At 48.3% G+C, this 24941-nt stretch overlaps 1 protein-coding gene across 4 annotated transcripts; it reads left to right on the top strand.

Annotated features, from left to right (window-relative positions):
- Positions 1–2620: 2620 nt before the first annotated feature.
- S1PR5 (sphingosine-1-phosphate receptor 5) lies at positions 2621–23876 on the top strand. Of its 4 annotated transcripts, XM_035097267.3 has the most exons (3): positions 2621–3300; positions 10725–11038; positions 21564–23876. In XM_035097267.3, exon 3 carries the CDS (start codon positions 21781–21783, stop codon positions 22939–22941), a length of 1161 nt encoding a protein of 386 aa, XP_034953158.1. In that variant the 5' UTR covers positions 2621–3300; positions 10725–11038; positions 21564–21780; the 3' UTR covers positions 22942–23876. The 4 variants fall into 4 exon arrangements, with proteins under 4 accessions (XP_034953158.1, XP_034953157.1, XP_088515038.1 ...); XM_035097266.3 differs by lacking the exon at positions 10725–11038 and having other exon boundaries at positions 2625–3300; XM_088658912.1 differs by lacking the exons at positions 2621–3300; positions 10725–11038 and adding an exon at positions 12401–12535.
- The last annotated feature ends 1065 nt before the right edge of the window (positions 23877–24941 follow it).

Raw genomic sequence — 24941 nt, 5'->3', positions numbered from 1 at the left:
CCCAGCATTGGAGTCGGCCTTTTATTGTCTCCGCATTAGGCATGGCTGCTGGTCCCTCTGCCTGCCTCAATGGGGCATTGTTCGCCGTGCCCAAGGGAAGCCAAGGGAATGCCTGTGTGGAAGCAGCAGACCATCCCTAAGTGCTGAGCTGGGAATGGGGACTGAAAGTCACCGACAAAACTGAGGACTGGCATAACCGCAGGGAACGAACCAAAAGCCCATCCAACCCTGGCTGAAACTGGGTTTAAGCAGAAGGGGGTTGCCAGGTGGGGCAGAGCTGATATGCACTTGGAAACATTGGGACAGCACCTGAGATTCACCTGCCATGCAGAGCAGATATCCAGTCGCTTATGATACTTCCTTCCAAGGGAGGCTTGTCCAATAGCCTTTTTCAGTTTGACACTGGAAATGATAGTTACAGGTAGGTAGCCATGTTGGTCTGACGTAGTCAAAGCAAAATAAAAAAAATTCTTTCCAGTAGCACCTTAGAGACCAACTAAGTTTGTCATAGGTATGAGCTTTCATTTGCATGCACACTTCTTCAGAAGAACTTCATCTGAAGAAGTGTGCATGCACACGAAAGCTCATACCTATTACAAACTTAGTTCATCTCTAAGGTGCTACTGGAAGGAATTTTTTTATTTTGCACTGAAAATGATGAGGGTTATGTCGATGAACATCCCAATGTGAATGTATTGAATTGTTTCCATTATGCTGTAAGCCGCCTTGGGTGGTCTGTACCCCCAAAAGGTGACATCTATCTATCTATCTATCTATCTATCTATCATCTATCTATCTATCATCTATCTATCTGGTCTTTCCCATTGTTTGTTCTACTCAAAGCAGACCCACTGAAATGAATGGAAATTAAGCGGATCTGCTTCGAGGAGAACTTGGTTGGATGCAACGTGAAACAAAACGAATAAACAGATCCGATTCAGGGTGTCCCTGCTTCCCCATGTTCTCACATAAGTAAAAATGGGCCCGGGAGAAAACTTACAACTCCATGGTGAGGATGATAAATGGCAACAGGCATAATACGCTTCTTGCACAAAGTAATTGCTCCCTCAGATGGTATAATATTCCTAGTGCCTGTTAGTGTGAAGGCCATCAGCTTGGATGGCAAACCTGCTTTTGTTACCTGGATCAAAGAATTCTAAGCCCAGGTTCTCGTTAAAGGTTTCACATTTAACCAGAAGGAGTAAATCCCCTTGAACTAAGCAGGGCTTGCTTCTGAGTAAACTTCTGAGTATGCATAGGTTTGCACCACATTTTTTTTTAAAAAAAAAAGGATTTGAAGATGAAGCCCAAAAAGTCTCCTGCCTAGATCTGTTCTGTTGCATTAACATGATATCACAAAGTCAATCTCTTGTTCCAAATAATATTGCTGATCCTGCAGCAACTCAGCTCTGCCTTTATAACTAGTTCTTTCCTACGCTGAACAACATTTTGGAGATAGCATCATCCATGAGGCTTTTGACTAGTAATTCAGAGAGTGCCTCTAGCCAGTCACCCCACCCTGAAGGCTGAAGAGATCCTTGGATATCTGCCAAATACTCACAAGAAAAGGAATTCACATTTCATCAGCCTCCTGTGGTGCATGGGTTTTGTCTTTCTTCCCAACTTTCCATGTTTTTCCTTCTCTAGGCAGGGCCTTTTCCTCCAGACGGTTTCATCAGCCTCCTGGGACTGATGACCCTGCTTGCTAGCCTATTAATAATTATTCCCAGCTCTTTAGGGGGGGAGGGGGAGGACTTCTGCATTCCCCGATTGCCAGTTCCGGGAAAGGAGTGGGCTTCAGTGATTCAACCACAGGCAGCTGCCCACCAGGAATTCCGAATTCATTTGCTAAGCTGCCCTGAACACAAAACCACCTGGAGAAGTCATGTTTTCCAACGGCCACCAGTGAAGCTACCATGTGCCTGCCAAGAGATCTCTTGCAGGGTGATGCAGGATACCACCCCCTGAAACACTGCAAAGGATCTCTTGACTCATACTGTACCCCTGAGAAGGAGGTGCAGCAGGGTGAAGTATCGTGGGCCAGCACAGCTACTTCTTGGGAAGGACTGAGCTTGGCGTCTGGCAGGGCAGAGGGGGTTTGAGTGGGGAGTGGAGGTCAGAAAATGTGCGGCAGAACTCACCTTCCTCCCCGCTGCCCTGCCTCAAGCACTTAAGCTTTGCAGTGCAGGGGTTTAATCCCAGAACATAAAGAGCTAACTCCTAGGGGCCAAGGTCCCCCCTAAAATATTTGAGGGGGCCCCCAGTTGATGGGCATTGCCATTCAAATTGTGTGCATGCGCCGCGTCTTGTGATCGATTATGCAGGGCCGGGGGTTACCTGCAACTCCCCCATATTTTATCCAAGTTGGCACCCCTGTCCCAGAACAGACGAGCCCTGAAGGCCAGAAGGTCAGCCGTCTCTCTCTCTCAGAGACCAGCCCGCGAGCTGGGGTATAGCAAGAGTGCCCCTGAGAGAGCGCAGAGTGCCTGTCCCTCGCTGCAGCCGGTGGCACCAGGGGCCGGGTTTTCCGGGCGGCCTTGAACATCCCCCACCCCCGGCCCGGTCAGACCATGCCCTCGAACCAGATCCTTGCCGCCTTCCCGCTCCCCCGGCCTGCCCATTCCTGCGCGGCATCATCACCAGACGTGTCCCGGCTGGCCCCGGCCCGCTGGGCTGGCAGAGGCGTCCCTCCTTGGGCAGCTGCGAGGGAGCGCCTCTCTCGCGCGCTAAGCCCGGGACAGACAACCCGACGGAGTGGGAGCGCTCGGCGGCTCACAGCCAGCTCTATCTTCCCCACCCCGGATCGCGGAGGGTCCCGGCTCCACCCGCAGCTTGCTAGCTGCCCCGAGCTGTCGGCGCTCGGCTCCGCGCCTCGACTTCGTGGGAGCAGGAGGTGCTGCGAGCGAGCGGCCGCCGCCCCCTCGAATCTCAGCGGAGACCCGAAGTTCTCTGCAGCTCTTCTGGGTGGGGGGGGGGGGGGAAACGCAAGGGAGCCCAGCCGGGGCCGCCTCTCCGGGGCGCGGTCGGGAGCCAAGACCTAGGGGGCGCGCCGGCGGACGAGAGCAAGCTGTTGCTGATCCCGAGGCTCCGGGTCCCCCCTCAAGAGCAACTCGGGTAGTAGCCAGCCATTTCTCACGGTCACAGACCAGTAAGAAGAGCAACTCAAGTAGGACTTAGACGGGGCGGACGCGTTGCGCTCCCCGTGGGCAGGATCGCCAGCTAGAACGTGCACGGCGGTTTTGAGGGGCGCAACCCAGGATTCGCACCCCTCCTTCTTGCGCTTCCCACAACCCCGCCAAGGTAGGTGACGAAAACCTTTCACCATCCAGGACTTGGGCTGGTTAGCATTCCGTGTCTTCTAAATTCGTATGTGGGAGGGAAGGTTTTGTTCTTGTTTCATTAGGTACGTTGGCACTAATGAAGGGCTGTAAGCAAATTTCAGATGAAGGGCTGTAAGCAAATTTAATAAATGCTGTCTGTAGCAGCAACAGCAACAACATTGAAAGCCTTATCCGCCTCCATGCATTTGCCTAAACCTTTTCTAGCCATCCAAGCTTGCTGCCTCTTGTGGGAGTGAGTTCCACAGTTGAATTGAAAATTATTTTCTTTCCTTTGTCCTGAACTTCCCGACATTCTGCTTCAGGGTGGGGGGCTTATTATTTTTGTTTCTTACTAGGTTATGTATTTTTCTGCTTTTATGTTGTAAACTGCCCTGAGATCCTCAGATGAAGGATAGTTTAGAAATTTAATAACAATAACAAAATAATAATAATAACAACAACAACAGTATCCCCTGTTTTCTGGGAAACCAACAGAGAGCAAGGGAGGCATCATCTCCATAGGTTGGGCACTTTAAAAGCTGGTCATCAGTGTAATAATATTAGCTACCGGTACCTCCAAGGTAGCAATGCAGAATTTGGAATAATGAGTTCTGAATGGAAGTGCTCCATTTCTGTTCCAGGATGGCTTCTTTTAGAGTAGCCTCATCTTAAACACATCATAGGTAAAGGTAAAGGGACCCCTGACCATTAGGTCCAGTCGTGACCGACTCTGGGGTTGCGCACTCATCTCGCATTATTGGCCGAGGGAGCCGGTGTATAGCTTCCAGGTCATGTGGCCAGCATGACAAAGCCGCTTCTGGTGAACCAGAGCAGTGTTTCTCAACCTTTTTTGGGCCACGGCACACTTGTTCCATGAAAAAAATCATGAGGCACACCACCATTAAAAAAGTTAAAAAAATTAACTCTGTGCCGCCCTATATTGACTATATAATTATGACTGTAATTTAACCCATGTGCAACTGTACTTCGTGCCTATTTTATAGTTTTGTTTTTCATCGTTTAATTTCCATCAGCTGTCATAACTGTTCTGTTTTATATACATTATGATTTTTTTTAAGCTTTACCCCCCCCCCCCAAATATTACAATAGTTCAGCCAGCTATCTCCCTGTCTTGCTATTTCCCCCCTAGGCATTTTATTTTATTTGAATACGTATAGGCCCCCCTATTAAGTAGGAAGGAGGAAATTAATCTCCCTCCCGCCGCCCCATGGGAGGGGAGAAGCCTTCAGACCCCCAATTCTCCTCTCCCGCGGCCCGAAGTGGTACAGTCCAGGCAAGGCTCTGCCTGCCCCCGGATTACAAGGGCGCGCACACTTCCAGGGGAGCTGCGGGGCGGCTCAAAGGTGAAAGGTTACCTTGGCTGCTGCTTGCGAGTAATTCCGGACCGCGAAGCCCAGCGTCCGCCGCGCAGCCATGGCGAAGGACGGGCGAAGGAGGCAGGGGAGGCGGAGCAACCTCGATGCGGCTTAAGGGGGGCCGGCGGTGGATCTGGAGCGCGCCTCCCTAGGGGGCCTCCCTAGACTCTAAAACCACCCTCCAGTTGTTTGCACTGAGCTTTGGGAAAGAGGAGGAGAAATATTGCTTTCCGGTGGGTCAGTGTTGTATATTGGCGGCCGCCAGGCACGTGACAATGCAAATCGCCCTTCTCGTCGCCGCACGTCGCGGCACACCAGCCAGCGTCTCGCAGCACACTAGTGTGCCGCGGAACAGCGGTTGAGAAACGCTGAACCAGAGCAGCACGTTTACCTTCCCGCTATAGCGGTTCCTATTTATCTACTTGCATTTTTGATGTGCTTTCGAACTGTTAGGTTGGCAGGAGCTGGGACCAAGCAACGGGAGCTCACCCTGTCACAGGGATTTGAACCGCCAACCTTCTGATCAGCAAGCCGTAGGCTCAGTGGTTTAACCCACAGCGCCACCTGGGTCCCTTAAACACAGCATAGGAGAACTGTTTCTTTAACTTCCCTAGTTATCTGGGAAAGGGTCCTCTGCAATCTGGCAGTAAGGCTGCAGTCCTATAAACACTTATCAGGAAGTTAAAGCCAAAGGCTTTGCTTCCATATAGATATACATAAGTCTGAGCAGTAAATCTCCTGGTTGGGCGTGTGGGGCAGTGGGGTGGGGGTCAACCTTGAGGCACAGTCCTTTTAACTGTTTGGAAAAAAATGATAGTGGGGTGTTCTCTCCACCACCACCCCTATTTCCCCCTCTTACAGGTTTAAGGTTTGCGGGTAATTGATCACAACACCCTGCAGCTATGCTTTACACAGCACAAGTAAAAGAAAAAGAAAAGAAGAGGAGGGAGAAGGGGGAAAATATTGGTCTCTGCTGTGATGAGCTTACAGGCTATAAAGTTGGACAGTGTCAGGAATAAGCGGTTGGCTGGGGAAAGAAAGAATGCGTAGCATGGGAAGAATGGAAACAGATGCCGTTGAGAAGGGACTGGGAAATTCAGCAAATGGACTTCGTGGGAGAGGACAACTTTGAAGAGAGATTTGCAGGAATTGAGACTGAGAGGGAGTTGCAGCCAGCAGAAGAGAAAGCAAAAGAAGTCAGCCCCCTTCTGCCTTCTCTCCTCCTGGCATACCTGCTTCCCTGCAGAGAATCCTTTTTTCATTCTCTAAGAGAAAAGCAGCTTCAGGAGGGGGACAGTGGGGAGCAGAGAACAGGGTGAGGAGAAAGGGCCTTTAACCCTTCCCAATGCCTGCCTGCCTTTCCTGGAGGCTGCTAGCAGCCCTGCAGCTCAGGAAATCCAGCTTTCTCTTTGCCCTGCTTTTGCATGTCCCATCCAGTTCAGGCTCCATTGTGGGCATGACAAGATAGGCAACCAATGCTTAATGTATGTAGGGTCAAAACAGATGGAGAGGTTTGCCAAGCCAGGTGAATCACTCTGCCCGGGATTATGTCCCTGATTGCGAGGCTGGCAAAGGCTTCTCTTGAATATCTTGACCGTTGTTGTCCATGTGTGACAATCCTGTGTACATGCATATCATATAGTGTGATGCCCTGCTTCTGTCCTGCCAGGATCTGGGTCAGTTGTTCCTCACTGACCTTTGGGTGGAGAAGCTGTTGCACCTCCCTCTGATGGTGTGAAAAGGCTCAGCTAGCCTAGATCCCAGTTTTGAGCATGTTTCTTGGAAGTCAGGACCCACATCATGAGTGCAGAAGAGTAGCAGCCATAGGTTGAATTTTCATGTCCAGTGTCTAAGGATGTCAGGACAATAGAGATATCCCCTTCTACTAGCCCAATGTTATGACTCTCCAAGGTTTTGCACAGAAGGCATTCCTGGCTGTTTCCTGAGAGCCCAATGGGAGATGAACCTAGGATCCTATACTGTACATGCAAAAGGGGGTATTATGCTGCCAAATTAAGCTGCACACACTGTACAATTGATTTTTGGGGGGGATAAATTGTAGGTCTGTTGTTTAGTCGTTTAGTCATGTCCGACTCTTCGTGACCCCATGGATCAGAGCACGCCAGGCACTCCTGTCTTGCACTGCTTCCCGCAGTTTGGTCAAAGTCATGTTGATAGCTTTGAGAACACTGTCCAACCCTCTTATCCTCTGTCGTCCCCTTCTCCTTGTGCCCTCAATCTTTCCCAGCATCAGGGTCTTTTCCAGGGAGTCTCCTCTTCTCATGAGGTGGCCAAAGTATTGTAGCCTCAGCTTCAGGATCTGTCCTTCCAGTGAGCACTCAGGGCTGATTTCCTTAAGAATGATAGGTCTATGCCTCCCCATTTCAACTTTCAGTTTGTGATCACTAACAGCACTTGGTGAGAATCTGCCATAGTTCCATGCAATTAACGGCTGGGTGGAAATTTTGTGTACCAATTGCACTCCCTCCCTTCCCCATTCAGTCGTTTTGTATCAAGTGCAAAGTCAAGGGCAATTCCCAACAGCCTGGCCTTCGCAGCTCCCCCCCCACAAATCACTGCAAACGTTGAAGCTCTCTTTTAGCCTTCTGCTGGCCATCTTTCCTGTACTTTTGAGCAGAGAGCGCCTGTTGATCTGTTTAAAGCCATCAGGCTTTGCAGGTTACAGTTCCCAGCCTGGGAATCTCTCCTCTTCGCTCCTCTCACATCCCTCTCTGAAACTTCTTTGTCTCTCATCGCTCAGAAATGACCCCATCCTGAACCCAGTTTCTGGGCTTATGAACAGGAGGATCGCCCTCAGATTGATTACATTGCTGCCTCACCCCTCCCTTCCATGAGGCCAATGTGGGGAGAGCTGTTTCACAAACTCTGCTTCCTCTACATGGGAACACACGGGTGAAGGAAGAAAACCCCAGACCTCACCATGCCCAATGATCACACACCCATGTCTGCTTTGCCCAGCATTGGGAAACTGTGACTGGAAAGCTGCAGTATGTTATCTTTGTATGTGTGTGTGTGTGTGTGTGTGTGTGTGTGTGTGTGTGTGTATTTGAATAACCAGATAAAATGAAATAAATAATTCTTCATCTCCATGACCAGCTTCCAATCATTCCAAAAACAAGTGGCTGGTGTTTGATAGATTGGGATAAAAAAAAAAGCACATTGCAGATGCTACATGGAACTTCTGCACTGCACTAGGAAAAGCTCCTAGACCCACAATGTCAAGGGGCCCTTGGGGAGGGGAGGCAGGGATTTAGGGGAGAGCAACCAGTTTGGTCGTACTGGGTGCAGAGCCTTGGAGGCGCCACAGTCCTTGGGGATGTGTGTGACCCTGTGGTCTAAACCACTGAGCTTCTTGGGCTTGTTGATTGGAAGGTCGGCGGTTCGAATCCCCACGACGGGGTGAGCTCCCGTTGCTCTGTCCCAGCTCCAGCCAACCTAGCAGTTCGAAAGCACACCAGTGCAAGTACTGTAGATAAATAGGTACCCCTGGGGTGGGAAGGTAAATAGCATTTCGGTGCGCTCTGGTTTCCGTCATGGTGTCCAGTTGCACCAGAAGCGGTCTAGTCATGCTGGCCACATGACCCGGAAAGCCATCTGTGGACAAACGCCGGCTCCCTTGGCCTGAAAGTGAGACAAGTGCCGCAACCCCATAGTTGCCTTTGACTGGACTTAACCGTCCAGGGGTCCTTTACCTTTTACCTTTTTACAAGGGGGCGCTGCAGTTATGATGTAGAATGGAAGGTGAGGGGCAGAGGGGGGCACTGAAATTTGAGACCCCAAATTCTGTCACTGCAGGGAGTCCATCCTCCTCTTGCCCCCCAGTTCATGCCGTGGAACTTGCAAAGCAGCAAGATGATTGTTTGTGGGGATGGGATTTTACCCCACAAGGGTCTGTTGTTGTTGTTGTTGTTGTTGTTGTTGTTGTTGTTGTTGTTGTTGTTGTTGTTTTTACTTAGTTGCTGTTTTTTTCGTTTATATAAGGCAGGAATATGGGACCCAGGTGGCGCTGTGGGCTAAACCACTGAGCCTAGGGCTTGCTGATCAGAAGGTCGGCAGTTCGAATCCCTGTGACGGGGTGAGCTCCCGTTGCTTGGTCCCAGCTCCTGCCAACCTAGCAGTTCGAAAGCACATCAAAATGCAAGTAGATAAATAGGAACCGCTATAGCGGGAACGTAAACGGCGTTTCCATGTGCTGCTCTGGTTTGCCAGAAGCGGCTTTGTCATGCTGGCCACATGACCTGGAAGCTATACGCCGGCTCCCTCGGCCAATAATGCGAGATGAGCGCGCAACCCCAGAGTCGGTCACGACTGGACCTAATGGTCAGGGGTCCCTTTACCCTTTACCTTAAGGCAGGAATAACCAATGTGGTATCTTTCCATTGCTCTTGGACGCCAATTCCAATGCTGGCATTTTCCATCCCCCGTGTTTGCCAAAATGGTCTGACGGCCTCATGGTAGCCACTCCATAAAATGTCTTTGAATGTGTCTGGGTGGAAGAAGACATTTCCTCAATAGATGGAACAAAGCCATCATCTTTACCCTACCCGCTGAACTTCTGGCTTGAAAAATGTTCCATACAGTAATTCTCTTGGTCTTTCCCCCATATCGTACACAATACTCCTTCTCTGGTTCCTTTCATACTCTCCCCAACGCTGCGTGGCCTTAAAGGTAGGCTATCTGATTTGCATTTTCCACCCATCTCTCTCTTTTTGCTAAGCGTAGGGTTCACCCAGTTTCAGAGCAAAAGCTTTGCTCAGGCCTGGCCAGTTTGACCAGGCCTTCATGGGGACCCTGATGGTCTTTTATTGGTCTCCAACAGGAAAGGGGAGTCAGGCCTGCTACTATCTAAGCAGCAATAACTAATCGGTGGCACAGCTATGGACCGCACAGAGCCTCTATCAACAATTTCTGTGCACAAATCCTTCCTACCATGGAAAGATCTGCTTCTTACTTGGCAAGCACACACGCACACCCCACACACCCTGTGAGAAATGAATGGCAAGATCTTGTATTGCTCTGGCAGAAGAGAACTGCCTTCTAGGTGAGAAGGCTTCACCAGCACCACTCCTTGAGCACGTTTTGCTGGAGAAGTAGTGTTGTATGATGAGAAACAGCCTGCAACTCATCATCCATCGAGGATCGGGTTAATCCGGCTCCTTTCCCTGTCCAAGCAGTATTATCTTGATTGTTGGCTTTGTAGAAGCAGCCAAGAATGAGCTAGTATTTGAAAGCACCATATGCATGCACAAACCCCTTCTTCTTCTAATAGATTTTTTATTAAAGATTTTTTGGTTTAGAAAACTACGTGCACTGTCTCTTTTTTCAAGTTGCGTTTTCTACTGACCAGTTTCATTTGTTGTGAGACATTAGTGTTGCATGCAGTGTTAGGTTAGGAAGAAAAGAGGGGGGTGGGGGAATGGTGAGTGGGGTGAGGTGGGGTGGGGTGGGGTGGCAATGCTTCTATTCTTATACTTAGTATATGTGTGGGGGTTTTGTTTCAGCGTCACTTGTGTGGGTTCTCTTGCTATTCACTTGTTGTATTTCCTTGGTGGTGAGAGAGGTTGGGGGTGGCCTAATAATAATAATAATAATAATAATAATAATAATAATAATAATAAATTATTTATACCCCGCCCATCTGGCCGGGTTCCCCCAGCCACTCTGGGTGGCTTCCAACAAAATATTAAAATACAGAAATCCATCAAACATTAAAAGCTTCCCTAGGGTGTGGTTGGCTGTCTTTGGTTGTGAGATTTGTTTTTATGTGAGAGTGGTGTGTGTGTGTGTGTGTGTTTGGATCAGGTTAGCCAGATTGATTCGTATGCTGTCGGCGGATTCTTGTTGTTGTCTTGCTGGGTTGTGTATGTGATAAAGGGGAACCATACCGGGGTGAAGACGTCGTCTTCTATTTGTCCCCATATCAGTTTCAGTTTATTGGTTAGTTTTTTCTAATGAGGATGTCTTCCCACACTATTTGATACCATTGTTCCATGCTCATTCCTGACAGGTCTCTCCAGTGTCTGGCTAAGATGTTTCAGGCTGCTGAGAGTTAAGAGCTCTTTATGATGCGAGTGGGCATTATTATCACGGAAGATTGCACGATCCCCTTCTGAGCAGATTTTGCACCTCTTCCTCACATGTTGCTTTTGAAGCAGCCCACCTCCTCCCAGAGTGATGTGGGGAGCAGCTCCAGCCGGCTGAAAATCACTGTGCCTTGCTGCTTCGCACCTGACCTGCAGTGAACCGTTTTCAACGGAGAAATGGAGGAATCCAGAAGTCATGGCAATGGCCAGATCTATCACCAGTTCATGGTTTGATTGGGTGAGAAGCAGCTCGCAAGCTCCTTCAGTCTGGCAGGGGTTATGATGGCATTATCTGAGGTTCTACCCCCATAGCAGCTTGCAGAGAGAGGAAATCCAGACCCTCATTGTTAAAACGTTGGCCATCCCTGCACAAGACAACTGAGCCTACGGAGTATATTCGCTGCTCAAATGTGGATGGCAGGGAAAGGGATTGAGCAGGCATCCCCAAACTGCGGCCCCCCAGATGTTTTGGCCTACAACTCCCATGATCCCTAGCTAACAGGACCAGTGGTCAGGGATGATGGGAATTGTAGTCCAAAACATCTGGAGAGCCGAAGTTTGGGGATGCCTGGGATTGAGTATTGTTTTTCTGAATTGCTTCGCATCAGTTCCTTACTTTTGAGAGTCATGTTGTAGAGAGAGCTCTGCCGAGGCAGAATGGAAACAAAAGCTTGCATGCTGCTGGTTTTTTTTGGGGGGGGGGGAGGATTGCTGCACATAGCCTGGGAACTTATCTGCCTTTTATGTGGCAGGGAGGGGCAAAAGAAGCCTCTGCCAGGGGATTTTTTTTTTTTGCTCATTAGTGTAACAGTTGTGGAAGCTGTTGTGCCAATTAAGTTTCTTCTAGCTGAAATTCAAAAGTGAGACGATTCATGGCTGCGTGGGTGTAGGAATCCTCAGGACACCATGGGTCGGTGTTCCATTGATAGCATCAGAGCTAGCACTGTGAGAAACTAGCTGAGATAGTGTGCACACGAGGCTTGCAAGAACTTGTCAAGAGGGAGGGCGAAGTTTCCCCAATGCAGAACAGTGTGTGGGAGCATGAAGGGCTCTGGATTTCAAAAACTAAGTATGGAGACAACAGCAGTTCAAAACAAAAGGGCACCTATCAACCCTGTCCTAACTGATGCTCCTAATGGTCAGGCATTTTTGTAGGATTGTTGGTTCGGACAAGGCGGACAGATTTTTATTTTTGTTATTGAGACTGCTCCATGGCTCTCTGCCTACCGGTAATTTCCAAAACGAGAAACTCTGGGGCTCGTGGCTAGATGACCAGCTCTCGCCAGAGTTATGTTAGAGCTACTTGTAAAAGGAACTCTACACATGCACAAAGATGCTGTAGCCCAGGGGTCCCCAAACTAAGGCCCAGGGGCCGGATGTGGCCCAATTGCCTTCTAAATCCGGCCCGCGGATGGTCCGAGAATCAGCATGTTTTTACATGAGTAGAATGTGTCCTTTTACTTAAAATGCATCTCTGGGTTATTTGTGGGGCCTGCCTGGTGTTTTTACATGAGTAGAATGTGTCCTTTTACTTAAAATGCATCTCTGGGTTATTTGTGGGGCATAGGAATTCATTCATTATTATTTTTTCAAAATACAGTCCGCCCCCCCCCCCACAAGGTCTGAGGAACAGTGGACTGGCCCCCTGCTGAAAAAGTTTGCTGACCCCTGCTCTAGCCATATGCTTTAGGGTTAAGTCCTGACAACTGATAAGATGTTCTGAGGCTGGATAACGGTGGGTTGTCTCTCTAATGAAGTCTTGGCTCAGGTTCAGATGATGATGATAATAATAATAATAATAATAATAATAATAATAATAATAATAATAATAATAATTTTATTGATACCCCACCCTTCCCAGTCAAGACCGGGCTCAGGGCGGCTAACAACAAAAATACCAAAGCAAGCATAAAAGAAACAATTCAATTAAAATACAGATTAAATACAATGTTAAAATTCAATTTTAAAATTAGGATAGAGGTTCGAGTGTGATAGAGAGAGTGTGTGTGAATGCTTTGGGGATGATGCATCTATTCTTTACAAAAGTTCTTCCAGGGCTGTTGTCCTTCATGGTCCCAGACAGCCCTGCTCCCCCCCCCCCCGTTTACTCCACTAGCTCACTTTTAAACACCCCCGCCCTACCAGCAGGGCAGAGTTTCTTTTAGTATTCTTTTAGTGCCTGGTAGGCAGCAAAGTCCCCTAAGTCCATGATTGGCCAGAGAAGGATGGATGGAGGCAGGATCCAGTGGAAAGCAAGGCGGATATTTATTTTTCTGTTGCAAAAGAGTTTTCCCTCTCGTCCTTCCAAGGAGGGAGAGACCCTGAACAAAAGCGTACAGGAACCTTTAAAGACTTTTGACATTGCCCAACCCCCTTATCCAAAAACCACCCCAAAATCATCATAAATACATCATAGGAGGTGGTCTCCCGGGATACCTGATAATGAGCGCTGATTACGTTACTTAGGGAGCCTGGCCATTCTTTTGTGATGGTTGTTCCTGAATCCAGGTCACAGGCTCACCCTATTCTTGCACAAATACGCCCTACGCCCTTAAGAGAGGATTTATAAGTGGAAAGACATGGGAAGGCTTTCCCCATTCGCCTCCCTTATCGTAGAGGAGTATTTGAGATCATTGGGAGAGTCAAAATGACTTCAGGATTGCTCTCCTGTACTATTTCAGACACATGGCTTATATATTTAGATATGTGTGCATTTATGAATATTTTTTCTATATTTGAGACCTTCACATTCTTATAACACTACGTTAAAGGCAATGAAGTGTCTGTGTGCATGTGTGCGCATGCAATACATTCTCTGGAGTGTGAGAGGTCATTTGGGGGCCCTGTCTGGAATGTTTTGTGTGCTCAGCAGAAGACTATTGTTGTAAGTGTGAGAGAGGGGGGGGCGGTGCACCAAGGTCTTGAACACAGCAGAGCAGAATTCTTAGGAATGCAGGGGAAGGGCGGGGGGGGGGGACTGGGCAAATGGACAGGAGTTTATCTTTATTACAAAAAGTTTCTCGATTGCAATTATTTTATCTCATTGCTGCTGTACTCTTGACTTTCGGAGGTCTTTTAAGTTTGCAAAAGCAACAACAAACCTTTCCAAACTTCATTGTGGGGTGGCTCTATATCAGCGTTTCCCAACCTTGGGCCGCCAGCTGTTTTTGGACTACAACTCCCATCATCCCTAGCTAGCAAGACCAGTGGTCAGGAATGATGGGAATTGTAGTCCAAAGACAGCTGGAGGCCCAAGGTTGGGAAACACTGCTCTATATGACCCTTCCGTCGGAACGCTCTCCCAGTTCTTTTCGCATTACGGACTGGTGTTGGCCTGATGATGTCTGTAGCTGTATTGGGAGGGTGGGGTGTGTGAATTGCGTCCACGTAACATTTTCCAGATCCTTTCCCACCTCTGTTCCGGCATCAAACTGGGAGCACCTTGGAATTGGATGCTCGGGTTCTGAGTATCCTGCACAACATCAGTATAAAATGGCAAGTCCCATAAATGGCAGGATATCTTGACGATATGACTGATATTGTGCCAAGTGGTTACCTGGTCATGTCCCACCCCTCTGCCAAGTTGGTGAGACCCTCATTCAGTCTTTAAAAAAGGGACATCTGTAACTTGCATACAAGACGGATGCTGACGTTTGTGTCAATTTAATGTATTAATTTAAACCATTTCAACCTCGCTCTCCACTTTGAAAAGGCTCCCGGATCAATTAAAAAGAAGACAATTCCTGCTCTCAGGCTTACAATATAAAGAACATAATACAAAAGGCAGCTGGCCTTTCACCAGAGCTGCTTCCCTTGTCTTGCTCTCTTTTTCTCTCCTACAACCTAGTTTTACAATCTTGGCTCCCAAAATTTTCCTGGTCTTGTAAACAGCCACCTGCCAATTGCCTGTGGTGAATAAGGATATCCTCTATGCAGGGAAACACTGGAATGCCAGTGTTATTAGACCATCGATGTGCTACAAATGACTAATTTCTTTAGGTGTGGGCAAGTGGGCTAGTAACTTGTGGGCCAATAACGGTAGCCTTGCTTGAGACATTTGGAGCTCTGTTGTATTTGCAAAGATGTACTGCTCTCCTCAGGGACGCAGGTGGCACTGTGGGTTAAACCACAGAGTCTAGGGCTTGCTGATCAGAAGGTTGGCAGTTCAAATCCCTGCGACGGGGTGAGCTCCCGTTGCTCGGTCCCAGCTCCTGCCAACCTAGCAGTTTGAAAGCACGTCAAAGTGCAAGTAGATAAATAGGGACCGCTACAGCGGGAAGGTAAACGGCGTTTCCGTGTGCTGCTGTGGTTCGCCAGAAGCAGCTTTGTCATGCTGGCCTCATGACCTGGAAGCTATACGCCAGCTCCCTCGGCCAATAATGCGAGATGAGCGCGCAACCCCAGAGTCGGTCACGATTGGACCTAATGGTCAGGGGTCCCTTTACCTTTACTGTACCTTCACTGCTCTCCTCGGATTGCGCATAAGAATGTGAGAATGTAAGAAAAGCTTGCTGGATCAGAGGAGTGGCCCATTTAGTCTGGCATCCTGTTCTCAGTGTGGCCAAGCAGTTGCCTATGGGGAAACCAGCAAGCAGGATTCTTGCAAAACACCAATGTTCTGATAGCCATCAGGGAAACAGCAGTAGCAAATATTGCCTTCACTACCTCCAAACTGAGAAGGGAAATGTAAACTCAGGTCACCAGGACAATGGGGCAAAAGGAGATGTGCCTTGGAGGCAGGAGGAGTGAGTGACTCAGTTATTCCTAAAACAAAAAGTGAATGTCAAAGGGCATATTTGTAAAAAGAGAGGTGAAAAAATCTGTGGTTGGAAAGATGCAATGGTTAAAAGAGGGCAAGTTAGAGTTTTAATATGATGAAAGTTTGAAGAAAGGAATTGGCGGGGGCAGCAGAATAGGCCAAAGATGCCTGACACAGATAATAGGAGCTGGGACATTATTTGTACCCCGCCCATCTGACTGGGTTGCCCCAGCCACTCTGGGCGCCTTTCAACGAATATAGGGCGGGAGAGTGCTAGAGCCCTGTCTAGTCATGTTGTATGGGATCAATTCCAATCTGTTACCTCCGAGGATGTGGACAGGCTGCTTGGACGAGTGAAACCCACCACCTGTCTCCTTGATCCTTGCCCATCCTGGCTAATAAAAGCGAGCCGGGAAGGGCTGGGCGATGGGCTCCGCAGGGTGGTGAATGCTTCCCTCTACGAGGGAGCCTTCCCAGACCCACTGAAAGAGGCGGTCATTAAACCGCTTCTTAAAAAAAAAACATCTTTAGACCCGGCCAATATGGCCAACTACCGCCCAGTCTCAAATCTACCATTCTTGGACAAGGTGATTGAGCGGGTGGTTGCTGAACAACTCCAAGCACGCCTGGAAGAAGCAGACCATTTGGATCCCTTCCAATCGGGATTCAGGCCTCACCATGGGACTGAAACTGCCTTGGTCGCACTGGTCGATGATCTCCGGCGGGCTAGGGACAAAGGTGAGAGCTGTTTCCTACTGTAGTTCTGCTGGATCTCTCAGCGGCCTTTGACACCATCGACCATAACATCCTTCTGGACCGTCTAGAGGGGCTGGGAGCTGGGGGCACTGTCATACAGTGGTTCCGCTCCTTCCTCCTGGGCCGTGTTCAGAAAGTGGTGGTGGGGGATGAGTGTTCAGACCCCTGGGCACTCACTTGTGGGGTGCCTCAGGGTTCCGTTCTCTCCCCCATGCTTTTTAATATCTATATGAAGCCGCTGGGAGAGATCATCAGGGGGTTTGGGCTGGGTGTTCATCAGTATGCGGATGATACCCAGCTCTACCTCTCTTTTAAATCAGAACCAGTGAAGGCGGTGAAGGTCCTGTGTGAGTGCCTGGAGGCGGTTGGAGGATGGATGGCGGCTAACAGATTGAGGTTGAATCCTGACAAGACAGAAGTACTGTTTGTGGGGGACAGGAGGCGGGCAGGTGTGGAGGACTCCCTGATCTTGAATGGGGTAACTGTGCCCCTGAAGGACCAGGTGCGCAGCCTAGGAGTCATTTTGGACTCACAGCTGTCCATGGAGGCACAGGTTAATTCTGTGTCCAGGGCGGCTGTCTACCAGCTCCATCTGGTACGCAGGCTGAGACCCTACCTGCCCGCGGACTGTCTCGTCAGAGTGGTTCATGCTCTGGTTATCTCCTGCTTGGACTACTGCAATGCGCTCTACGTGGGGCTACCTTTGAAGGTGACCCGGAAACTGCAATTAATCCAGAATGCGGCAGCTAGACTAGTGACTGGGAGTGGCCGCTGGGACCACATAACACCGGTCCTGAGAGATCTACACTGGCTCCCAGTACGTTTCCGAGCACAATTCAAAGTGTTGGTACTGACCTTTAAAGCCCTAAACGGCCTCGGTCCTGTATACCTGAAGGAGCGTCTCCACCCCCACAATTCAGCCCGGACACTGAGATCCAGCATCGAGGGCCTTCTGGTGGTTCCCTCATTGCGAGAAGTGAGGTTACAGGGAACCAGACAGAGGGCCTTCTCGGTAGTGGCACCCGTCCTGTGGAACACCCTCCCAGCAGATGTCAAGGCAATAAGTAACTATTTTACTTTTAGAAGGCAACTGAAGACGGCCCTGTTTAGGGAAGTTTTTAATGTTTAATGCTGTACTGTTTTAATATTTGGTTGGAAGCCGCCCAGAGTGGCTGGGGAAACCCGGCCAGATGGGTGGGGTATAAATAATAAATTATTATTATTATTATTATTATTATTATTATTATTATTAAAGCATAATAAAATATCTCCTTCCTCTGCCCCTGTACAGGGCTGCCTTCGGATGTCTGCTAAAGGTTGTTTAGTTACTTATCTCCTTGACATCTGATGGGAGCCACTACCGAGAAGGCCCTCTGCCTGGTTTCCTGTAACTTCGCTTCTCGCAGTGAAGGAACTGCCAGAAGGCCCTTGGCACTAGACTGGATCCCAGTGTCCGGGCTTAACGATAGTATACTGGGTCGTGGCCATATAAGGCTTTCAAGGCCAGCACCAACACTTTGTTTTTTAAATTTTTTATTTATTTATCAATATTAAAACAATACAAATTATCGATACTACAATCAACTACATTTCTCCTTTCCCCCTTCCCTCCCTCCCCCTCCCCAGACTTCCCTTAGCTCCCTTATCCTTTTACATTTTGTTTCTGCATGTTATACAATTGTACATATCATTTCCCTAATTGTTCACATTGTTTTAATAAAAGAAAATTGTGTATGTTTATTTGAATCCTGCCAGTGAATATAAGTCTCTCTGGTTTTTCCCCCAGATAATTTGTAAATAGTTCCCATTCTTCCTTAAATTGCCGATTGTCCTTGTCACATAGTTTGTATGTTAATTTGGCAAGTTCTGCATAATTCATCAATTTCTCTTGTAATTGTTCTTTCATTGGTATTTCTTCCTTCTTCCAGCCTTGTGCTAATAATACTCTTGCCGCAGTGGTTGCATACATAAACAAATTCTTCATCTTCTTTGGTATATCATGCCCTAGAATTCCTAATAAAAATGCTTCTGGTTTTTTAACAAAGGTCTTTTTAAACATTTTCTCAATTCATTATAAATCATTTCCCAATATTTTTTAACTTCTCTACATTCCCACCACATTTGATAAAAAGTCCTTTCTTTTTCTTTACATTTCCCACATATATTTGAACCAGTTTTATACATTTTTACCATTTTGACTAGTGTAATATACCATCTATACATCATTTTCGTATAATTTTCTTTCACCAAGGAACAATCTGTAAATTTCAAATGTACTTTCCATAACTTTTCCCAGTCTTCAAATCGTATGTTATGTCCAAAGTCTTGTGCCCATTTGATATAACTGATTTAACATCTTCATCTTTTGTTTCCCATTCTAATAGAATACTGTAAGCCTTCTTCAACAATTTACCATCCTCTTCTATAACCTCTTTTTGGAATCTGGAGGTTGTGTAACTAAACCCTTTTGTCACCCTCCTTGCAAATCTCATTTAATTGTCTGTACTGTAACCAACTCTGAACACAGCGTTTTATTTCATCATATTCTTTCAATTTCCATTTGCCTTCTTGATCTCTCAATAACTCTCTGTATGTAGGCCATTTTTCTTTTTTGCCAAGCGGTTTGAGTAGTGAATCTTCAATTGGTGATAGCCACCAGGGTGTTTTTTGCTCTATTAAATCTCTATATCTGTCCCAAACTCTCATTAACTATCTCCTAATTATATGGTTATAAAACCCTGACACCTTCCCTGTTATCATGACCTTCCAAATCCAAAGCTTCTTCCCTTTCCAGTTTTATCCAGTCCCTAATCCATACCAAACATGCCGCCTCGTAGTACAATTTTCATTCCAGGAGAGCAAAGCCTCCACTTTCATTTATATCTGTAAGTATTTTATGTTAAATCCTTGGCTTTTTGCCCTCCCAGACAAATTTAGAAATCTCTCTTTGCCATCTTTTGAAACCACCATCCTTAATCATTATTGGGACTGACTGGAAAAGAAAGAGCATTTTTGGTAGCACATTCATTTTTATCACCGCAATTCTTCCTAGTAGGGAAAGGTTCATTCTGCTCCATATTTCCAAATTCCTTTTTATCTCCAACCACACTTTTTCATAATTATCTTTATACAAATTTATATTTTTTACTGTTAGCTATATTCCTAAATATTTGACTTTTTATGGATTTCTATCTCAATACTTTCCTCCAATTCTTTCTTCTCCTCTTCTTTTAATTGTGCTCAGAAATGTGAGATAGGAAGACTGGCAAGCAGTAGCTAATGTGAGACAGAGTGAGAGCTGAGATAAGGATTTTTAGTAGGTTTAGTAGATTTTAAAAGCTGAACTTAAGAAACATTGTAGAGAGAGAACCAACAAACCTTAGCTGGAGCAGTAGTATAAGCCAAGAAGGAAAGAAATGGAGTCCCAAGTGTTAGCTTGCGGAAGAGTTTCCATATGAAGGAGAAGGCAAAAATAGACTGAAATATACTTTGCTTTGCTAGCTTTTGGAGGCATGAATTGCTTGGAGGAATTTGCTTCAGCTGGGCATGAGCAAGGAACCTCTTAATGCAGGCTTCTCATGGCTTGTGCTTCCTTTCTGCATCAGGCAAAGGACTACAGGAATGAGTCACGTCTTAATGATATAGCTCAGTGGTCCTCAAACATTTTCCCCTACTTGAAAATTGCTGAGGATCTTGGCAGGCCACATAATGGTTTTTCCGCCTGCTGTAGCAACTGTCATGTGTTGTGCTAGAATGGTAATTTTACAGAAACGTCATGGGCCACCTAAATGAAGTTTGCAGATCAGTGCACAGGCTACAGTTCTGGAACCCCCCAGGGGCGGAGGAAGGGGGTTGGGTGGACGTGGGCTGCCCCAGGTATCACCACTGAAGGGGGGTGACAAAATGCCAGGCGGCACTCACTGCGGGGCCTGCAGCGCACCCGAGCCATGCGTCTCTCCTGGAAGTGACACGGTGGCTTGAGCCCATGCAGGCTCCGCGCTGCCCAAACGGTCCGCTCGCTGCCTTCCCCCCCAGCTGTAGGGGAGGAGGCAGGCAGACTCCTCGGAGGCCCAGCGGAGTGTCCTGCGCATTGCTCCAGGTGCCCGAGCGGCTTCCTCCGCCACTGGAACCCCGGACATAGCTCATAAACCCCGTGCTGTGTGTACAAAAGGCAACGGCAGAAAATCATGGAGAACTGTGATCAGTACAGTGGAACCTCGGTTTATGAACACCTTGGTTTATGAATTTTCGGTTTACGAACGCTGCGGACCCATCTGGAACGGATTAATTCACTTTCCATTACTTTCAATGGGAAAGTTTGCTTCAGTTTATGAACGCTTCAGTTTATGAACAGACTTCCGGAACCAGTTACACCCATGCTTCGGGTTAAGTACGCTTCAGGTTGAGTACTCCGCGGACCCGTCTGGAATGGATTAATCCACTTTCCATTACTTTCAATGGGAAAGTTCGCTTCAGTTTATGAACGCTTCAGTTTAAGTACTCCGCGGACGGTCTGGAACAGATTAATCCACTTTCCATTACTTTCAATGAGAAAGTTTGCTTCAGTTTATGAACGCTTCAGTTTATGAACAGACTTCCGGAACCAATTGTGTTCATAAACCGAGGTACCACTGTAGAGGGGCAAAATGAACTTTGATTAAGAAAACTCCTATCGCCCAGCTTCTGTTATGATAGTCCAGGCATCCCCAAACTGCGGCCCTCCAGATGTTTTGGCCTACAACTCCCATGACCCCTAGCTAACAGGGCCAGTGGTCAGGGATGATGGGAATTGTAGTCCAAAACATCTGGAGGGCCGAAGTTTGGGGGTGCCTGTGATAGACCCTTTCCAATTCACTGGGCATCACCTGGAAACGGCGCATACACATGCGCACCAGGCAGGACCAGGAGATGGGCATGGAGGGTAAACGAAACCTGCCATGCCAGCCCAACCCTTGCCACCGCTGCCTCTGGGTAGGCATGGGGCACAGAGGGTTCATGGGAGGAGCCTGGCTAGACGTGGCCCATGGTGGGTGCATCCCCCAACTGTGACATTCAGTAAGGGGGCCAGGGGCATGGCCGCAAGGCCCCTAGTGGCAGGTAGGATGGAGATCCATGCCAAGGGGCCCCTGGCTTGCACCCCCTCAAAATCATGCCTGGTCCTCCCCACACTATGCTTCTGCCTGGAAAGCTGGGTTGGTTTCATGCTTTTCAAGCATTCCACTCACAAGTCTTTCTGTTGAATTTCTAGGCTCCCTCTTGGTTGGTCAGAATGGAAAGAGTCTGCTAGTGCTGTGATGGTGTCTCCCAAACGGCCACCGGTGGACGTGTTAACTACTGACGAAAATTAATCTCATTTGTGAAATGCCAACTTCTCTGCCATGGGGCATGCACAAGTCTGGCACAGCATGATGGGAAGGACTATGCCGTGCTACCAATGAAACTGAAGGCGGAGAGGTGTCCGTGGGATGGAATTTGCCAGCATGGAGGCCCCACGCTCTCTGGGCCAGATCTACCGAGAGTACCACAACAACAATGTGATTTCTTTGCACTACAACTACACGGGCAAGCTCTATGGCAGCAAATACAAGGGCAGTCTCAAGGCGGATGCCATTGTGTTCCTGGTGGTGTGCGCCTTCATTGTGGTGGAGAACCTTGTGGTCCTGCTGGCTATCTGGAGGAACAAGAAGTTTCACTTGCCCATGTACTACCTGATTGGGAACTTGACCCTGTCGGACCTGCTTGCTGGCGTGGCCTACACTGCCAATATCATCATGTCCGGGCCCAACACCCTTAAGCTCACCCCTGTGCAGTGGTTTCTGCGGGAAGGTGGGGTCTTTGTCACGCTGGCGGCATCCGTCCTCAGCCTCCTTGCAATTGCCATTGAGCGCCATGTCACGATGGTCCGCATGAGACTCTACCACGGGGACAAGAAAGGGCGGATGTTCCTGCTGGTGGGGGCCAGCTGGCTGGCCTCCATCTTGCTCGGGGTGCTGCCGATCCTCGGCTGGAACTGCATCGAAAACCTCCCCGAGTGTTCCACAGTGTTGCCCCTCTATTCTAAGCATTACATCCTCTTCTGCATCACCGTTTTCCTGGCCATCCTGGTCTCCATTGTGGTGCTCTATGCCCGCATCTACCGCATGGTCAAGTTCAACGGGCAGCGGCTGGGCAGCCTCCGCAAAGGCATGCTCAAGAAGTCCCAGAAGTATATGGCCTTGCTGAAGACGGTGACCATCGTGGTGGGCACTTTCATTGCCTGCTGGCTACCCCTCTTCCTCCTCCTGTTGTTGGACGTTGCCTGCCAGGCCCAGGCCTGCAGCGTGCTCTACAAAGCAGACTATTTCCTGGGCCTGGCGATGATTAACTCCCTCCTGAATCCCATCATTTACACCCTGACCAGTAAGGACATGAGACGGGCCATTCTCAAGTTGCTCTGCTGCCTGCTGGTGGTCACTCCCGGCACGGAGGAGAGCCGTGCCAAGCGCTTTGGTCTCCCCATACTGGAGGGCAGCACCAGCAAATCAGAGCGCTCATCGCACCAGCACGAGGGGCCTAATGCTAGCGTGTCACTTGGGAACAGCACCCCCAAAGCCATCAAGGCAATGGTGCTGAAGGCCGTCTACTGAAGTCCTTTGGTTATCTTGCCCCAGCGGCCAGTAGTGGGGTATGAGCAGCCATGGGTCAAGCAGGGGGCTGGAGGGGGGGCGTTTCAAGTCCCAGCAGGGGCCCTGAAGGGAAATGCTGTGGCAGATCTTGGGAGGAAACCTAGGCAGGGCTAGCAGGTAGACCAGGAGACTTGAGGAGCAGACAGGGAAGCAGGGGTGTTCTAGTACTTGGCACCCAAACCAAATCTGGTTCTTGCCCAGGCAAAGACTGATTTGGAAACCTGACGGATATGCCAAGGTGCCTGAGTGGCTGGATCTTCTTGAGCACCTAGAATGATAACAAAGTACAGTTACTTCCACCCTGTAGCCTAAAGTAGTTCATCACAAGATTAGGAGGCGCACCCTTCTAATCCTTGTTGCATCTGTGCAAAATCAAGGCTGCCAAACCCATAGAAACAACCCTTCCCTCCACCAAGGTCTTGCTAGAACTAGAACTGGAGAGATATGAAGACAGAGATAGGCAAGAGCTCTTTTGGAGAACGTCAGTGGCTTCTTTTTGAAAGAAAACACCACCTTTGTGCTGTTTTCTCTCTCTGCGATGCTCACTCCAACCTGCCCGTTTCTATGTCCCAGCCTCCACACCCAGGGGCTGGTCCTCCTAATACCTTCATACTGACCACTTAGTCCTTCATGATGCTGATAAAAAGTGGTGGAAAGACAGATCTAATTCATTATAGTGCTATTGAGGGCTGAGACTAACCTAGTCTGGAATCCATCCCCCATGAAATGTATACGTTCAGTGTACATGTATAAGTTCAGTGTCTTTAGACAGACATACAAGTGCACTGTATATCCTTGTATGTGAGCTTATGTTGATGATGCCGTTAAATTATGTCTCTTTGGGCCAAAAACTGATTTCCCCCCCTCTTCAAAATAAAGTTGTTTAATAAAAAAAAGTTATCCTGCTGGTTTGGGCCATGTTAAGTGGCTATGGAATGGTTGTAAGTTGCCCTGTTGTTGTCTTGGCTGTTCTATCTCTTACCCCAGAGAACTAAGGAAGAAATATCCTGTTGTTCTTCTTCCGCCTCCATTTGCCTACGGGGCACACACTTAGAATGCAGCAAAAAGGAAGGAAGGAAACCTCTGAGTCTGGTATCCTAACCTTGTATATAAAACTACAACCCACTAATAAAGAGATAAACGTCAAAAAGCATTCGCTGGACACTCTGACATATGCAAAAAAAGCAGCGGTTCCCTTTCACCTAAATCCTTAGTGATGCTAAGGTACTCTGCCAGGATGGGCAAGTTAGTTAGTTAGTTAGTTAGTTAGTTAGTTAGTTAGTTAGTTAGTTAGTTAGTTAGTTAGTGACAGAAATGACCTAGGAAGCCCCACTCCCACCCCAGCACTCTGTTACTGCTAGCAAAATGGCACTTGCCTCCCCAGCAGGTTTTCTGGTGTTGCCTTGCTAGGGGGAAAAGAAAAAAAGGGGGGGGAGAGTAAAGGACTCCTGGATGGTTAAGTCCAGTCAAAGGTGTCTATGGGGTTGTGGCACTCACCTCGCTTTCAGGCTGAGGGAGCCAGTGTTTGTCCACAGACAGCTTTTTGGGTCATGTGGCCAGCAGGACTAAACTGCTTCTGGTGCAATGGGACACCATGATGGAAATGCCGTTTAGCTTCCTGCCGCAGCGGTACATATTTCTCTACTTGCACTGGCGTGCTTTTGAACTGCTGGGTTGGCAGGAGCTGGGGCAGAGCAACGGGAGTTCACCACGTCGTGGGGATTCGAACTGCTGACCTTTTGATCAGCAAGCCCAAGAGGCTCAGTGGTTTAGACCACAACACCACCTGCCTTGCTAGTGGACTGCTGTTTACACTACAGCAGGGGTAGGCAACCTAAGGTCCATGGGCTGGATGCGGCCCAATCGCCGCCTCAGTCCGGCCCGCTGACGGTCCGGGAATCAGCATGTTTTTACATGAGCAGAATGTGTCCTTTTATTTAAAATGCATCTCTGGGTTATTT

This window comes from Zootoca vivipara, chromosome 15 (assembly GCF_965207765.1).
Source record: "Zootoca vivipara chromosome 15, rZooViv2.hap1.1, whole genome shotgun sequence".
Classification (NCBI taxonomy): domain Eukaryota; kingdom Metazoa; phylum Chordata; class Lepidosauria; order Squamata; family Lacertidae; genus Zootoca; species Zootoca vivipara.
This window is presented reverse-complemented; position numbering and strand designations above follow the sequence as displayed.